This window comes from Leptodactylus fuscus, chromosome 8 (assembly GCF_031893055.1).
Source record: "Leptodactylus fuscus isolate aLepFus1 chromosome 8, aLepFus1.hap2, whole genome shotgun sequence".
NCBI classification, from domain to species: domain Eukaryota; kingdom Metazoa; phylum Chordata; class Amphibia; order Anura; family Leptodactylidae; genus Leptodactylus; species Leptodactylus fuscus.
The window spans coordinates 40,560,801-40,578,044 of NC_134272.1; the positions used below are offsets into that span (position 1 = coordinate 40,560,801).

A 17,244-nucleotide genomic window follows, 5' to 3' on the forward strand; every position below is an offset into this window, starting at 1 on the left:
TCCTGGGGAGCCCCCTGGACCCAGTAAAGGTGGTGGGTGACAGAAGGATATTGTCCATGGAGAGCTCCATGCTGGAGAATAACTCCCATCCCATGCATAAGACTGTGATAGCACTGGACAGTACTGTCAGTGACCGACTGCGTCACCCTAAGTGTGAGAAGAAGCGCTATCTGAGGTCCTTCCTCCCAACCGCAGTTAATCAACATCAGGCTAAGCGTAGAGCACTCCAGAGAACTAAATGATCCTGAAGTTTTTCTTTTTTTTTGTCATGTGTCCTAGTATCTTTTTTAACTTCTATTCTGAGCATTGTAAGTGGTTTTTTTCTTGTATTATTATTGTATTATCTATGCTTCTGTAACACACTGAATTTTAAACTATTAAAACTTTTAAAGAATTATCTTATATTATATTTTAATACTACAGATGTATTAACATCAGCAAGAACAATAAAACTTGAAGGGTATGGCCAATTTCAGCCCAATATTGAGAGACCAATGTTATTGTTTGTATAATCAAAAAAACTGTATAATTTTCCAATATACATAACAATAAAATAACTTAATTCCTCATGGTTTTCTAGGTTCGCTTGCTGTCATTGCTGCTGTTATGGTCCAGGGTCATGTGATGGATACATAGATGCATAACGTTACCAGGAAGATGTCTAATTGCTATGCTGTGACTATAACAAGCTGCACACCTGTGTGTTCATCTCATGGACATGGACCGTAAAACACATGACCATGGTCAGAATTTTATATACTAGAAGTAAACAGAATGAATGACAGCAATAAAGATCTAGAAAACTGTCAGAAATCGATACAGAAAGTATATTGGAAAATTTAATACCTTTTTATTATACAAACAATAAAATTTGTCTCTCAATATTGGGCTGAAAGTGACCAACCCCTTAAACTTTTAATATAAATTAGAAAAATAAAATAAGGCGGCACCATCTACATACATATATCAATACAATAGTTGGAAACTGTGCCAAAGATATGCAATATTTTTAGTACCAAATATAACCTCCATATGGACCAATAAATTTGTCGATTTAAAGCCAGATGTCTTAAAGTCAGATGTGCAAGGTGGCTATTCTGATATTTCAGGTATATAACATTTGAGGTCTACATATCATTCAAGAAAGACAAGGAAAATCAGAACAGTCTTACCATTTTTGAGTATATTGTGTGATACACATTCATGAAAGGGAATCGCCAAAGCAGCCATAATAAATCTCATCTTGGTGAACCCTAAGATTGCTGACCCTAACCCCCAAATTGGCTCCTGACTTTACAAGGGCAGTCCCAGACAAGCCCTGTACATAATTCTACTTTGAACACATATGTATTTCATCGCGGGGCTATAAGGGACTCTTCAGGCATTACAGATAAACTCTGTTCAAGCAATGTGAAACGTTCTAATAAAACTGGTTGTGGCCAGTTGCACCACACTTGGCAGCAGTGTACTAAAAGTGTTAGTCTATCTGAGGAGATGAAAATCCCTGAGCTATTCCTGTTACAAATGGTGGAGGCTGTGCTGCCACAAAAATTCAGCAAGTTCTATATCAAGGTTTATGTCTGTGGCTCCTGCAAATCCAGTCCCTGCAAGCATGGAGGAAGTGGTGAAACAGCTGATCCAGGCTAACATTCAGCGAGAGACTAATGCCAACCAACATGAGACCAACTGTCTGCTTATTGAGTCCACCCAAGTGGCCTTCAGAGAAAATCAGGCGATTAATAAAAGTCTGCTGGAGCAGATAAAGTTGCTGTCAGAAAGAAATCAAATCCAAGAACAAAGCGTCACTCCTTGGAAGGAGTGTGCAATCGTCTCTACATAAGATGACCCCAGAGGATGATGTGGAAGCATTCCTCACCATTTTTGAGAGAGCCGCTGAGAAGAAAACTCTTCCAGCTGACCAGTGGGTAGATACAGTTGCTCCATTTCTCAGCAGAGAGTCACAGAAAGCCTACTTTGAGTTAAGTGAGCAAGATGCCAGACAGTGCAACAAAGTGAAGGCAGAAATCCTTGCTTACTTAGGTGTTACCTCTGCTGTCAAAGCCCAGTGGGTACATAACTGGGAGATCCAAATGGATAAACCTGTGAGGTCACAAATTTATGACCTATTTCACCTAGCTGAAAAGGTACTTCTCAACTCAAAGACCCTACATTACCCCCTGCTCATGAAAATGTAAAAACAATAAAGAGTACCCCAAGAACCTGGGGTTGAGAAAACATTCTCACACTTTGCACTGGAAAATGCATTGCTGTATAGAGTCGAAGTTGGTGGATAGGTTGTAGAGCAACTTATAGTACCTAAATGATATCGCTGAAGCATGATAGCGTGATGGTGCAGCATCCTGGAGTGCTGCTATTTTTTGTGTTTGTCTGTTGTGCCTCCAGGTTATATTGGTATGTCCTGTCTTCTATGTTCAGTGTTATAAGATAAGATAATCCTTTAATAGTCCCACAATGGGGAAATTTCAGTGATACAGTTTCATAGATGGTACCGTAGTATATAACAAGAGAGAAACACATACAAGCTCATGGCAGATAGAGAAATCCTAGGAATCACAGCAACTAAAAAAGAAAGAAACACAGACACACTGCAGGATCATTTAGTTCTCTGTGATGTTAATAATACAGTCGAATGTGGTTGGAGGACACGAGGAGGGGGGTCACAGCATGTAGATATAACAGGCAAAAAACATTTTTGCAGAGGTGGGGGACATAGGTAGCTATCATGATAACATGTGGCAGCTCCTTTGGTAGGTAGTGGGATCTCATGCTCACAGCTGATAGTTCGGTATCTTGCATCAGCGCTATTGTTCCTTAACCACAATAAAATGCCCCAAATGTCCTTCATCACAAGCCCTCCTCCTCCTTTCTTCTTACCACTGTGTTCTACTGCCCAAAGAAGTCTGAAGCCATCCAGGTAGACAGGGTGCTGCTCTCTTGCCAAGCTTCCATAAACACATGGGGTAAGTGGGTGATGGTGGGCTCCCACGTGTCCACAGTAATAGAAAGAAATACTAGTCAGCAATAGGCATCTTCACACATCAGCAATAGATGCTAAAAATCATCTCCTTGAAGAAGAAGCATACACTTACATGAAGGCTTCTCCTCCAGCTTTGTCTGCCTCATGGTGACCATGTGGTTCTTAGCTCGTGGGGGGATGGTAACAGGCACATGTGCACACAGAAAACCAGCTTGAGTCTTCTCAATGCTTTAACAATAGAAACAAAAGGAAAAAAAAATACTCCACAGGGTCTTCCATTCGATTTATAGCTGCTAATTCATAGTGCTAGTTTGCTTGGTTAGAGGATTCTTGAAGATACAGACAGAGTGAAAAGGAAAGATAAGGGTTGCTTTCAGCTTGGAGCTCTGTATCGAGGCAGCCACTCAGTGCGGCGCCATCTTGATAAAGGGGCATATGTTATATGTTATTATTCAGCTTTTCCCTGTTATGTTTCCTCCTTCACAGTTCAAATCCAATGCCTTGGTTAAAACCTTGAAAAATCACAGGCCACTGAGCAGGGTTGTAGGAAGACTATAGTCTTCCAGGCAACTGTTGAAGGACAGTCTAGCACTAGCAGTCACCCTGCACAGTTCATGCTGGGCTGTGCAGCAGGTAGACCAGGAGTGGAGCTCAACGGCTGCCAATGCAGCCTCTAGGAGGATTATTCATCACCCTGATGGAGGATCCTGACAGGAGAAACTCATTTGCGCCTAGTCTCCAGGTAACCAGATCCCTGTCAGGAATTCTTGCTCCACTACTACCCCATCATCTAAGGTGGGGAGTGGATTGAGAGGAAGAGCAGTTGTGGACTTATATCACCGAGCCTCTAACATCTCTGGGCAGCTTCCTATGACCAAGGCAGGGAGATTGGACTGTGTACTACTAACCCCATCTGCTAGCTGCTGGTTTGCAGTTCATCTCAGTTAATGAACAGTTACCTGGTTTTCACTGCATCTTGAACTCCTGAGTCATGCCTGCTTCACCATCAGGGCACTTCTGAACACAACCACATTGGCTCAGAGAGGAAACCTCTCCAAACTAGAAGTGCCCCAGGGGACTACTACTACTACCACCACCATCTGGTAGAGCTGCAGGACCCCCCTCGACTGTGTCCAGACCTGGAGTGCCATTGGAGTGTGCTCGGCCTAGCAATGTGGCAAGTCTACGTCTCTACTACTCCCATCTTCCGGTCTCCTCCACTGGGTTACTGCAAAGGATCTTGCTCACTCCCATGTGTTAGGAGGACATGATAAAACAAAAGACCACATCTTGCAAAGATTTTCACTGGCCAGGTGTACCAAAAGAGGTGAAATAATACTGTGAGTCCTGTCCACTATGTAAAATGTACAACCCTGTGTCAAACTTTAGAAGCCCTCTAGTGCCTCTGCCGATTACTGAAACTTCCTTTGAAAGGATTGCAATGGATCTGGTCAGGACCGGCTCCAGGTTTGTGTGGGCCCTTGGGCAGCAGAGCCTCTGTGGGTTCCGTTTGGAGCAACCCATTTGCATCGCTGCAAAAAACATCCGAAATTTTTTTTTTTTTTTTGTTGAGCTTGTAATGCCTGGAGGTTTGGCTGCAATGTTAGAACATGGAGATTTGCTGCTATCATCCCAATCCAGCAGAGGGTGAAAGTTCAATTTAGAGATAAGAGTTACCTGGGGAAGAAAAAGCTGAAGACAAAGGAAGTCTGTGTCACACAGGTCTTTCAAAAGGAGAAGATTGCAGCGCTGGAGATCAGATGAAAGTGTCTGTCAATAGAGCTCAAGGGTGGTGTGATAAAGTGACCAAAGCCAAGCAGAAAAGCCCAGCCAGGTACAGAAGTGCTGCATCAAGCAGAGCACATGGTGGCACTGAAGGAGGAGAGCAAAACAGAGCAGTGCAAGTAAGTGAAGTACAAAGCACATGCGATAGAAGTGCAAGGACACAGAAGTGTTCAGCCAGCCAGTGCTCTCCAGCAGGATCAGTAAGCAAAGCCCACTGATTGTAATAAGTGACACAATGCCATTAAAGCGGTAGATATACCCCTCCTATTACTTACCCAAGTTCTTAAAGAGACAGCGTTCCGTCCAACCAGGCTGTTAGCTGGGAAATGCAGATGGCATGTCTTGGGCATATTATTTAAGTCATAGCTCCCAAGTGTCCTGATTTCCACGAGACAGTCCCGCTATCAGACTGCTGTCCCGGACAGCTTACTACATGTCCTGTTATGCCACTGATGTGTGCCTTCATGAATACACTTTTACATGAAATGGTTATGTAAATCACTCTTCATGCACAATGGGCGTTACGTGCACTCCCCAGTGTCATCTTGCTTTTGCTGCATAACGCCTCCTGCTCCTTCTTCTTCACCGCCTCTGGCATTGTCCTTCCCGGCGGTTTCTATTGAAATTTTGTGCTACTGTGCACGCTCAGCATCATTTTCCTATAGAGAACATTGCGAGCTGGTGCTACTGCGCACGCGCAAAATTTCAATAGAAACCGCCGGGAAGGACAATGCTGGAGGCGGTGAAGAAGAAAGTTGGGAGGTATGTTTAAATACACAGTGTCCCGCCTGTAAGGTTTAAATGAAGGGGGGGGGGGGGGGAAATGATATGTGAAAGGATCAGGGGCAAAGTGGTAGAAGGATTAAAGGATTATATATTTCTCCCAGGTTCCTGTCATATACAATCTAGATGCAGCTGAGAAAAGCTGTATTCCTTGGGGGGGTTCACAAATAAACGTATCCAGGTGTTAGAATGGCCAAGTCAAAGTCCAGACCTGAATCCAAGCGAGGATCTGTGGAAAGAGCTGAAAACTGCTGTTCCCAAACGCTCTCCATCCAACCTCACTGAGCTCGAGCTATTTTGCAAGGAAGAATGGGCAAGAATTTCAGTCTCTCGATGTGCAAAATTGATAACGACATACCCCAAGTGACTTGCAGCTGTAATCGCAGCTAAAGGTGGTGCTACTAAGTATTAACGCAAGGGGGCCGAATCATTTTTCATGCTCAATTTTTCAGTTTTTTTTTTTCTTTGTTAAAAAAGTTTAAAATATCCAATAAATTTTGTTCCACTTCACAATTGCGTCCCACTTGTTGATTCTTCCCCCAAAAATTTAAATGTTATACCTTTTTGTTTGAAGCGTGAAATGTGGCAAAAGGTTGAAAAGTTCAAGAGGGCCGAATACTTTTGCAAAGCACTGTATATAAGCTATGTACACCTTGATCTATTTGTTTTTTCTTTTGTGTGAAAGTATGGTTGAATATGATTTTTAGGTGCAAATATATATTTTAATGCAATTTTTCAGGGGTTAAACTATAAAGTGTTAATATAGACAAAAAGTACAGTGCTTAAAAAAATACAACAAGAAAGACATACAAACATTGTAAAATAAAAAGGGAGTAACAATGAAAAGACATATTTGTAAGCCTGGCTAGGAGCTTTAGCAGAAAGTAGTTGGAGAAACCTACAGACTAATAAACTGCATCTCATAAATATCTAACACTGAATACATCATTGAGTTTATTGGATTTTTGGCCCATTTGAAATCTCCCACCTGTGACTGAGATGATAATTTTTTTTGTTTGATATACAAAGTTGGCCAGATTCCAGATTGAAAATTGGAGTCAGGGCATCTGGGGTTGGCAGCAAAACACTTGCTAAGTAGTTTTTATATGTACTCAGTCCACATCTTGCTTAACTGATCACATGCCTCCTGGAGGGCAAAGTTTAAATTACAAACCAAATTAGAATTACTGTATGCAGGACTTTCACACAGTAAATCCAAAACATAAATGACACATTATTTATACAGTATGATATATACATATTTCATCAGAACCAGTAATGAGAAATAGGTTATTAATCAGCGTTTCACTTACTTATAAGGGAACCACCTATGGCCCCAGAACAGTTGACTGTGTTTGGTACATAGTGTAGATCACCACCCTTTGGAAGGGTTTACACAATGCTGTTCTCCACAAAAGAGCATGCATTTTTTTTCAGAAAGGAAAAAAAGACTCTCAGTTTTAAGAAACACGTGTTTTTGTATGCACCAACTGTATTTGTATTATAATACAGTAACCTATTGTTGGCTTCTCATTCTTGTTTCAATACATGTGCCAAATTCAAATATCCAGCAAAAGAAATTAAGAAAACTATCAAGTTCAGATAAACAAGTTATAGAAATAACGTTATTTATTTTGACAAATTCTGTCAAAAACAAAACAAATTTACTTTGTGTGTGTAATTTACATTTGCAAATACTTTATTTTATTCATCAAGCCACTACAAAATTGTTGTATGGAGCTTGTCAACTTGGAGGTGTTAATATACTTGTTATTATACTTTGTATAATTTTGTTACAGTAGTGTAATATATGTAATATATTTTTGACAAAGTATAACGTGCACACACAAAGGCAAGGATACACTTCTGCTGATGGTATTTTGAACAATTAAATAGCACATGCTACTACAAAAATATATGACTTGTCCATACTTATCTTATGTTCAGCCTTGCATTAGTACTTCATAAGTAAAACTGAAATAAATGTGTAAGGGTCCATTCACATGGAGGAAAACGGCGCTTTATTTTGCGCTGAAAAAAAAAAGCCTCCCATTGATTTCAATGGGTTCTGCTAACCTTTTTTTCCACTAGTGGAATTTTCCACGCTGGAAAAAAAAAGCTTCCCATTGATTTCAATGGGTGCCACTAGCTTTTTCCCACTAGTGTAATTTTCCGCTAGTGGAAAAAAAAAACTTTCAGCACCCATTCAAGTCAATGGGAGGATTTTTTTTTTCAGCACCATATAAAGTGCCATTTTCCTCCATGTGATTGGACCCTAGGCCGAGGTCCCGTGTAGATTTTTTTTTTGTTGTTGTTGCAGATTTTGCTTTAACCAGTCAGGAGTGGATTAAGCAGAAGGTAGAAGTGTGAGTACTTCCTACATATTTCCCATTTCTTTTGTCGCCATTCTTTGTTTATGCTTAAACGCAGCAAAATATGCAACAAAAAAAGCGTGGAAGGGCCTTGGCCTAAAGCAATTTTAAGAGAATAACTTGTAATACAAAAACTGTAAAGCATAATTGTAAAGCTATCATCAATGTATTTATCAATTTCTGTCCACAAAGCTTTACATCCTATAGACTATAGTAGTGGATGAGTCCTCATTTGATTCAGGTGGTACTTTTTTCCATATGGTATCTTTTAGAGAAAGCTCATTTTGGAGATGTTCATAATCCAGGGGTCCATAGGAGAGTTGATTCTTCATGTTACGTACATAAATTAAAATTGAAAAACAAAAAAAATGTAATGAGTTAAAAAAAATGTAATATTGCAGCAGGAGCCCATGCTATATAGCACAACATAACACAATGGGACAGATTTACAGTAGGTTCACACCTACGCACAGGTTTCTGTTCTTTGGGTCCAGTAGGGAACCTGAAAAACAGAAACCCAACCCGCTTAAAAAAAAAAAAAAGGTTACCGGCGGAAACCTCGGAGACTATAATAGGGTCTCTCGGTTTCTTCCCAGTTTCCACCCGAAAAATGCAGAAAGAAATTTCCTGCTTGCAGGACTTTTCTCCCCACATTTTTCAAGAAGAATCCCCGAACAGAAAGTGAGCGCTGATGTGAACTCAGCCTTACTAACTATGTTACAGAGCATACTTAGACTAGACAGTTTTAAACAATGACAGATTTATGAGTGTCTGATGGTATTTAAAAAAATTATTGCATTATTAGACTAATTTAACTGTCTAGTGTAAGTTAACACCTTCTATAAGTTGCATTAGTTTTTGCAGGAAAAATGCGCCATAGTTTAGTGCATTTTTTTAGTCCACAATATTGCAACTTAGGCTACACACACTTCCCGTTAAGGCACATCCCTTTCCATACTACTCATTAAAATGTTTAAAATACTTCATAAATATGACACAATGCATGTTAGGCTATGTTCTTGCAGGCTGATAAAATATGCTTCACGAATTAGGAACCATTTTTTGACTTTTTTTCACATGATGTATTTTTACCGTGGTTTTGATGGGTTTTTTTGCCACGGTTTTTTTTGTATGGTCCTCTTACTCCAGCACACTGTATGGACCTGGAAACTTCACTTTAAAAAAAAAAAGAGCAAACATTTTCTGATGCGGTTTTTGCATTGCACCACATTTTTTCTGCCTCTCATTGATTTCAATGGTTTTTTTTTTAAAAGGCGGAATTCCCCTAAAGATAAGTCATGTTGCTTTTTTTTTTTTTTCCTGTAGCTGAAAAAAATCAGGTAGAAGGGAAAAAAAACTGCTACTGATTCCCATTGAAATGAATAGGAGGCATTTTTGAGGCATATTCCATCTCAAAATCAGCCTGAAAAAAAAACTCGATGTAAACATACCTTTAGGCCAGGGCCCATTGTGAAGTCCCTGCAAAGCGGATGGATATGTAAATAAATATGCGCAGCGGACACACAGCAAGTAAGTTATACCTATGGAAATGCCAGCAATAGAGATGAGCGAAACTATTCGTCGAATATTATTCTAATACCTCCGCTCCCATAGGAATGCATGTAAGTGGCTGAACAGCAAGGGGTTAAGTGCCGACCCGCGTTAGCACGCATTCCTATGGGAGCGAAGTATTCTAATCTAGTATTCACTCATCTATAGCCAGCAATTTTCCTGTAGGTATAATTGAAGCAGAAAGTCTACAGAGGAAACCTTTCTGTGAAAAGCACTGCAGGAAAAAAAAACGCAATACATTGCTGAGCACTTTTTTGCTGTGGCCTGCTATGCCCACTGGACAGCCTCACACTACGGAAAAAAAACGCCGCAGAAAAGCTGCGTTTTTCAAAAACGTTTGCGTTTTTGAAAAACACAGCATGTCAATTATAGTTGCGGAAATGCTGATTTTTTTTCCTCCATAGTTTTCTATGGAGAGTGTGGAAAAAAGCAGCAAAAACGCAGCATGATAAATATGTTGCGGAAACGACGCAGAAATGCTGTGGAAAAGCATCAAAATCCACAGACAAAAACTCACTGTTTTGCTTGGTTGAGGTTAAGGTTCCATGGGCTGAACCCACCATGCTAAAGTGCTGCGGGAATAACCGTGGCATGAACGCATTGCGGTTCTTCCCTCAGCGCTTTAAACAGTAAGTTCACTGAGTTTTCCTCAGCAGATTTTCTGTTTCAATTATATCTATGGGAAAGCCGCCGGTGTTTCCGTAGATATAATTGACATGCTGCGATTTTCAAAACCATGACGATTTCGGAAATCACAGCGTGTGCGCGCTGCAATTTTTTTTTTCCCGCAAAGTGGGCATGGGATTCCCATAAATCCCATCCACTTTGCAAGTACTGTAAAACACCATGATTTTTCCTGTGGTGTATCTGCCGTGGGCCAAATCGCAGTGTTTCCGTCCCGTGGGGTCCTGGTCTAAATAGCAGAGGACCATAATTCCTTAGGATTTTGAACATAGCCTTTCAATTACCTTGCAAAACAAGGTGTCAGTAACCCTAACAGGAAGTATTAAAAATAGATGTTTATTTGAAAAATGATTAAAATACCCCACAAAAAAAAGCCCTCCCCAAAATATAGGAGAAGAAAAATTCTGCCAATGGCTATAGTAGATATATATGCCATTAATAGCGTGTCATGGGGCAAAAATGCAGAGTTCTTCTCCTATATTTAGCTAGTCTGAAGACACTTTCTATTAATATTAATCCCTATATCTCAGAGGCACTGCACAGTCTTGGAGGTCGTGTCTAGTTAGGTTCAGTGTATCCACCAACTCTCCCTATAGCAGCAACTACCCCTAGGGGTTAATAGTAGTCATTCAGACGGCTAGCTACTGAATTAAAACAATGTTGGCAGCACTAAGTCCTGACGCGTTTCACTGTTGGGGTCCATTCCTATCACCAGCACATCATCAGAGGATATCTAAGTGTTCAAATGAAAGCTGAGAGTCTACATAATTTTCATGGTAAGCATGAATAGAGTAGCGTTCCCCCCTGCCCTTCCATCGGTACTGATGTGTGGCCGCACGGAGTATTGGAGGTAGTGGCTTCTTATAGCGATAGGACTGCCGTTCATTTGCCATCTTCATCCAATCAAAGCGCTCATACGCACCCATCCTATTTCACGGCCGGAGTCCGGACCCGGCGCATGCGCACATGTATCTTATACCATCTAGGTAGCACGCTTCATCTGTATATATACAGATGATTAGTTCCCTTACATTACCTCAGTATGGAGGTTCAGAGGTCTTGATTATGTTTATACCCCTGGTCCCATTTTTCCACCTTACATCATCTATTTATGATCCTTGGGTATCTTGTTGTTTTTGTTGTGGTTGGTCACGTGATCTGGGACTTATATAAGCCTTTAATACAACAGGTTCTGTAGACATTTATGTGGAATCAGCAGTTAACGGTATAAAAGGAGTACGCTTTTTCACGCTACAGTAGTATCTTGGGCCTCTGCACGGTTCAATATACCTGGCACTAAAATCGGCCTGTAAGGCTGAGTTCACACTTGAGTTAGTTGGTCAATTTTGGCCCCATAACTGGCCAAATAAGTGAGATGTGCAGTGGTTCTAAGAGTGATACTTGTCATGTGCGTGTCTTGCTGATTCACTGTATTGTTTCTCTACCACGGTAGACTCCCTATGTGTGTTACTGCAAGGTCCAGTGTTCTAAATCACTGTTCAGGCTCTCTGCAGCCAGGAAATACTGATACTATTTTTAAACGTGATTCAATGCTAATTTATGCGGATCAAATCAAATGTTTTTGGAAAATTCTGAAACTAATTTTTTAACAATTTGCTCATCTCTACTTATAATATCCAATATATAACTGTTTGAGTCTTATTCTCCACACATCACACAGCCCCATACTCCTATACTCAATAACGTTTACTGAGAGGCAGGAAAAGCTCTAAATACAGAAGTAAGGGAAAGAGTGAAAAAGTACATCAGTTGACAAAAAAGATTCAAAATTTGTTTGTCTTGAATTATGGCTTCTGCTGTGCTGCTCTGGCCTTCTTTTTCATTACATGAAAATATAATTTTGGCTAAGGCACAAGTAGCGAGCCTCAGCCAAAAAGCATTGTGGGAATAAAACCGTGGTGGAAATGCATTGTGACTTCTCCCTGCACCACTTTTCACAGAAAGACATAAGAGTTTTCCTTTGCAGTTTCTGCTTTAGTTATACCTAGATAGCATTTCTGTATGTAAAATTGACATCCTACAATTTATATAAATGTGACTGTTTTTGAAATTGCAGCATGTCCAGTGCAGATATTTTTCGGCAATGTGTTGAAGATTAGCCAGAATCCCATCCACTTAATAGGGACTGTAAAATGCCGGGGAAAAAAAAGTTTCGTTTATGCTATATGTGGCCCCGGCCTAACGGAAATCCATTTCATTAATCAGAAATGTAAAACATTCTTCTCTTGTGATTCTCATTAAGACTATATCTGTATAGTGTACAATATTTTATGCTGGAAACCATACAGACAAGATAAAGAAAGTGTAAAATGTTGAAACATTATTATTAAATGTTTGTATTTGGTAAGTGCTTGGTGCACTTTGCAGTACTTTAAGGTTCAATCCGGATGATAGTAAAATCCTGGTTTAAATGCTATAAATAATATAAGGGGTGGGATGAGGGCTGTGGCATAACTTGAAGGGGTGCAGAGGATGCACCTGGGTCCAGGAGTCCCAGGGGAACCATACACTGTCTATTCCGAATATGAAGAGGCCAGTACTATAATGAACTATTACACATTAGGGGGTCTGATACAGATTTTGCACTGAGGCCCTGGAACTTCATGTTATACCTCTAGATGAGGGGGAAAGAAAAGGAATGTTATAACATTAATACCTTCTCATTATCTTCCATTGAGATCAACTAAGTCTCAGCTCCTTAAAGTTGAAGTAAACTTAAGGTTACCGTATTTTCAGCAAGCAAATCTTTTCTGTGCCAATCTTTTTTCAATGTAAAACCAAGTTCAACATACCCTGCCACAGGAAGTCTGAATATATGATATGCTAGATTTATTGGAAGAGTTATCCAATCAACATGGCTATTTCACTTGTATAACACTTGTATTACTGAAGTACATGAACTCCGTAGTGCCATTTACACTACAGTACTACATACACTACACTGCTCTTTACCTGGGCTAGGATAAGCTGTTTCTTTAGACTTCAGGACACACTGTGCCTTTGGTTGGGACTTCTGTTGCATAACCAAAGATCTCTGACACCTTTAATAATTTAAGTGAAAGGAGCCACATTGCAATCTAGGGAATGTTAACATTCTAAAAATTGAGCCGTGTTTGATTTTTCTGCAACACACTCTCGGTCACAATGCAACTCCATTCTCTTACATTCGTGAAGGAGTTGCAGAGTGACATACCATTCTTTGGAATGATAACCAAAGTCACAATGTGACCCTAGCCTTAGCCTGGTGCTACATGCAAAACACATCACAACCAAAATTAAGTAACTTAAAGGTATTTTCCGGGCAAAAAAAAAGTTTTATTAAAAAATGTCTTCTAGTGCTACTAATGGGTTAATAAATGTACCCATATACCTATATCAGTGGGCTGATTTTGGGTGATTTCTGGGTGTCTCTAGGCTGCTGGTATCTGTTTTTGTTTATATGCTGCTGCTTCTTGCTCTTTAAAGTTCATCACTAACCCTCTCTTCTTCCTCTCTCCCCTCCTCCTTTCTCACTCCCCTCCCTATCTATCCCACCCTTTCCTACCTACTCAGACCAAACCCCAACCCATATATACTTACCCCTCCATGCTTCGGGTGAGATGATCCCTACTCCTCCTGTACTGTTCCCGAAGTCCTCCTCATGCGTGGAAGAGCAGTAAAGGTGAATTACAGGCTGCGGCGCGCACGGTGAATAAGAGCACGCACTGCACAGAAAGCAGGAGGAGGAGCCGCCTCGCGAGAAGAAATCATGGATGGGTAAGTATGAGTGGGGTGGATGGGGCGGGAGGAGAAGTAGTCCCAATCCATTTCTGGAATTGGGGAAACAGATTGTCACCGGATAATCAGAATATGTCCCAGAGGCAATCACATGACTGCCCCAGGAATATGGGTAGCTATACATTTTCGATAATCAATGTTATTTAGAGAGTAGGAGGGGGGAGGTGTTTAGATTACGGTAGGGATTTTAGGCTATCCTAGACAACCCCTTTAAGTGAATGGACACTCCAAGGTTGCCAAGATCACAACTCTCAGTCACATAAAATTCAAGAACTGAAGGTGAATAAATTCACTTACTTTCCATGTGGTATTGCAGGGGAACACTACAGTCTTTGATCACTAGTGAGACTGGGGCTCTTCTGTTCAATAAACGTACAGCAGGACAGTAGCAGAAACAGTGAGGGTTAATTTTCCTGGGAAACATTAGGTGCAATCCTTCACCTAGCAGATGCAGAGTTTGCTAAGCAAAGACAGGTTTTAGTTGTTTTTTTTTTTCTTAGGGTGCATGCACACTGAGTAACGCCGGGCGTGTATGAGAGCCGTACACGCCGGCATTACGGCAGACTGCCGAACACTTCCCATTCACTTCAATGGGAGCGCTCGTAAACGCCGCTGTTACGAGCGCTCCCATTGAAGTGAATGGGAAGTGTTCGGCAGTCTGCTGTAATGCCGGCGTGTACGGCTCTCATACACGCCCGGCGTTACTCAGTGTGCATGCACCCTTAAAGTGGCAGTACAGTGGCAGGGTTAGTCCATTTGTGACTAATCCTGCTAATGCACTTTTACTAAAAAATCTTGGCATCATTGGTGATCCTTTTGGTCACCACCTGGAACCCTGTCCCTATGAATAAAATATATAAATTACTGGAATACTGCCCTCATGAGGTTCCACTGTTCCTCAACTGCCTTTAACCCCGCAACTCTATTATGAGGCTCATTGATCTTACAGCCCCTATGCCCACATCAAGAGGCTCACTGTCCTTACCTGCCCTCCCCTATCATGAGGCTTCCTGTCCTTATCCTACACTTCTCCATCAATTTCCCTATCTACCCTTCCCATAACAAGGCTCTCATCATTCACTTTAATACACCCCCCTTCTCCATCATAAAGCTCATCCTTTCGTCTGCTAACTTCCTCCTTCCTGATCAACACAATACTTGATGGTGACAGGCAGCTAAATAGCGCAGACACAATGGGGATTGTTTATCATCTACCCCACTTTTGGCCATATTTTTCACAGGTGTGCCTTTTGTAGACTAGTTTTACTGAGGTGCCTATTTATGATATAGGGGTACCTCCTTGTTAGGTGTTGAGCACGTTAGTTAGCTTAGATGCACTGTTATAAGCGGTTTACACTTTGTCCCAGGGGCATAACTTTGAGGGGGTGTAGAGGGCCCTAAGCACTGGCAAAGGAGACCCACAGATTACTCAAACGACACTAAGTGTGATTAAACTTCTTAGCACCCATAACCATCACTATCAAGAATTCGCTGTAGTTATCAGGTAGGGGACCCTGGACAAAAGATTGCACTGGGGCCCACAAGATAAGATAATTCTTTAATAGTCCCACCATGGGGAAATTCAGTGTGTTACAGCAGCATGGATAATACAGTAATATATTTCAAGAAAGAACACATACAAGCTCAGAATAGCGGATAGAAAAGATACTAGGAATCATAACAACTAAGGAAAAGAAGGACTCAGGATTATTTAGTTCTCAGTGTGGAGTGATATTCGCTTAGCCTGATGTTGATTATACAGCCTAACCGCTGTTGGGAGGAAGGACCTCTGATAACGTTCCTTCTCACACTTGGGGTGAAGCAGTTGGTCACTGACAGTACTGCCCAGTGCTATTTTGGTCTCATGCATGGGATGGGAGCTCACCACGGACAGTATCATTCAGTCACCAACCTCTTGTACTGGGTCCAGGGGGTTCCCCAGAATAGAGCTGGACCTTCTAATCAGCCTGTCAAGCCTATTTCTATCCCTGGCTGGTATGCTACTCCCCTAGCAGGCCACTCTGGAGAATATGGCTGATTGTACCACAGAGTTGAAAAAGGCCATAAGAAGTGCCCCCTGGACTCCAGAGGCCCTCAGCCTTCTGAGTAAACCCTGCTGCGACCCTTTCTGTGCAGCGCATCCAGGTGATCAAGCCAGTCCAGCTTATTATTAACGAACACATCCAGGTACTTATAGGTCTTGACTATCTCAATGTCCATCCCCTGGAGTTCCACCGGATTCGGGGCACTTCTCCTCTTATTAAAGTCCACCTCCTTGGTATTCCCAGCATTAAAAGGATTCTACCATTAAAAACTTTTTTTGTCGTTGACAAGTCAGAATAGCCTTATAAAAGGCTATTCTTCTCCTACCTTTAGATGTCTTCTTCGCCCCACTGTTCAGTTAAAATTCTGTTTTCCGTCGGAATGCAAATGAGTTCTCTCGCAGCACTGGGGGCATCTGCAATGCTGCGAGAGAACTCTCCGGCGCTGCCTCCATCTTCCTCTGAAACGTCGTCTTCATGCATCTTCTTCCGGTGCAGGCGGTGAAACTTGTAGGCCTCGGGCAGAGCAGACTGCCCATAGGCCACAAGAAAATGGACACTTACTTACTGTGTAATATATACGCATTATAAATAAATATATATATTTATACACACACACACACACACACACACACACAACTTTGGTGGGTGCTCAGCATGTCACATTCCAAAAAATATCCACCTCTGACTATACAATCAGATATCTAATATGCATATAAATATGACATAATGCATATTCTAAATAGAATAGAAGTCACAATATCTTCTTCATATAGTTACAGTATGTGCAAGTACAAATCATCACACCTTATATAAATATGTGTTATACATTCATAAATTGTAAATACTCTATTATAAATGCGTTTATAGGATGTGATGAATTATATTTGGACTCTGCACTTCATTCTATAACTAAGATATTTGATATGTATTTATAATATAGATTATATCATACTTACAGTAGATAAAGCAAATCTTTTCATTGATTGATTATTATAATTGATTCCCCAGGTTCTAAAAGTACTTTTTGATTTTTAAACACAATGAAAGGATTTGCTTTATCTACTGTATATATGTGTGTATATATTATGAAAAGGTGACACTTTTCAAGTGGACAGAAAAAACCTACATGTCGGGTTTTGCTGTCCGCTTGAAAAGTCGGACACCTTTACAAACGGACAGCTAAGGACAGGCACGGAGTGCAAAAGAA

General features: G+C 40.9%; 1 protein-coding gene across 2 annotated transcripts in view; it reads right to left on the bottom strand.

Annotated features, from left to right (window-relative positions):
• Positions 1-17,244, bottom strand: part of GLS (glutaminase) — a 267,993-nt gene that overhangs the window by 37,346 nt on the left and 213,403 nt on the right. The window contains exon 15 of one of the 2 annotated variants that reach the window (XM_075285138.1): positions 7,236-8,264. The exons of the other annotated variant lie outside the window; for it this stretch is intronic. Within the exon in view, the coding sequence (XP_075141239.1) occupies positions 8,133-8,264 (132 nt within the window). The 3' untranslated portion in view covers positions 7,236-8,132. Of the gene's footprint in view, positions 1-7,235; positions 8,265-17,244 lie in introns of those variants that run through there. 2 annotated transcript variants of the gene reach the window in all.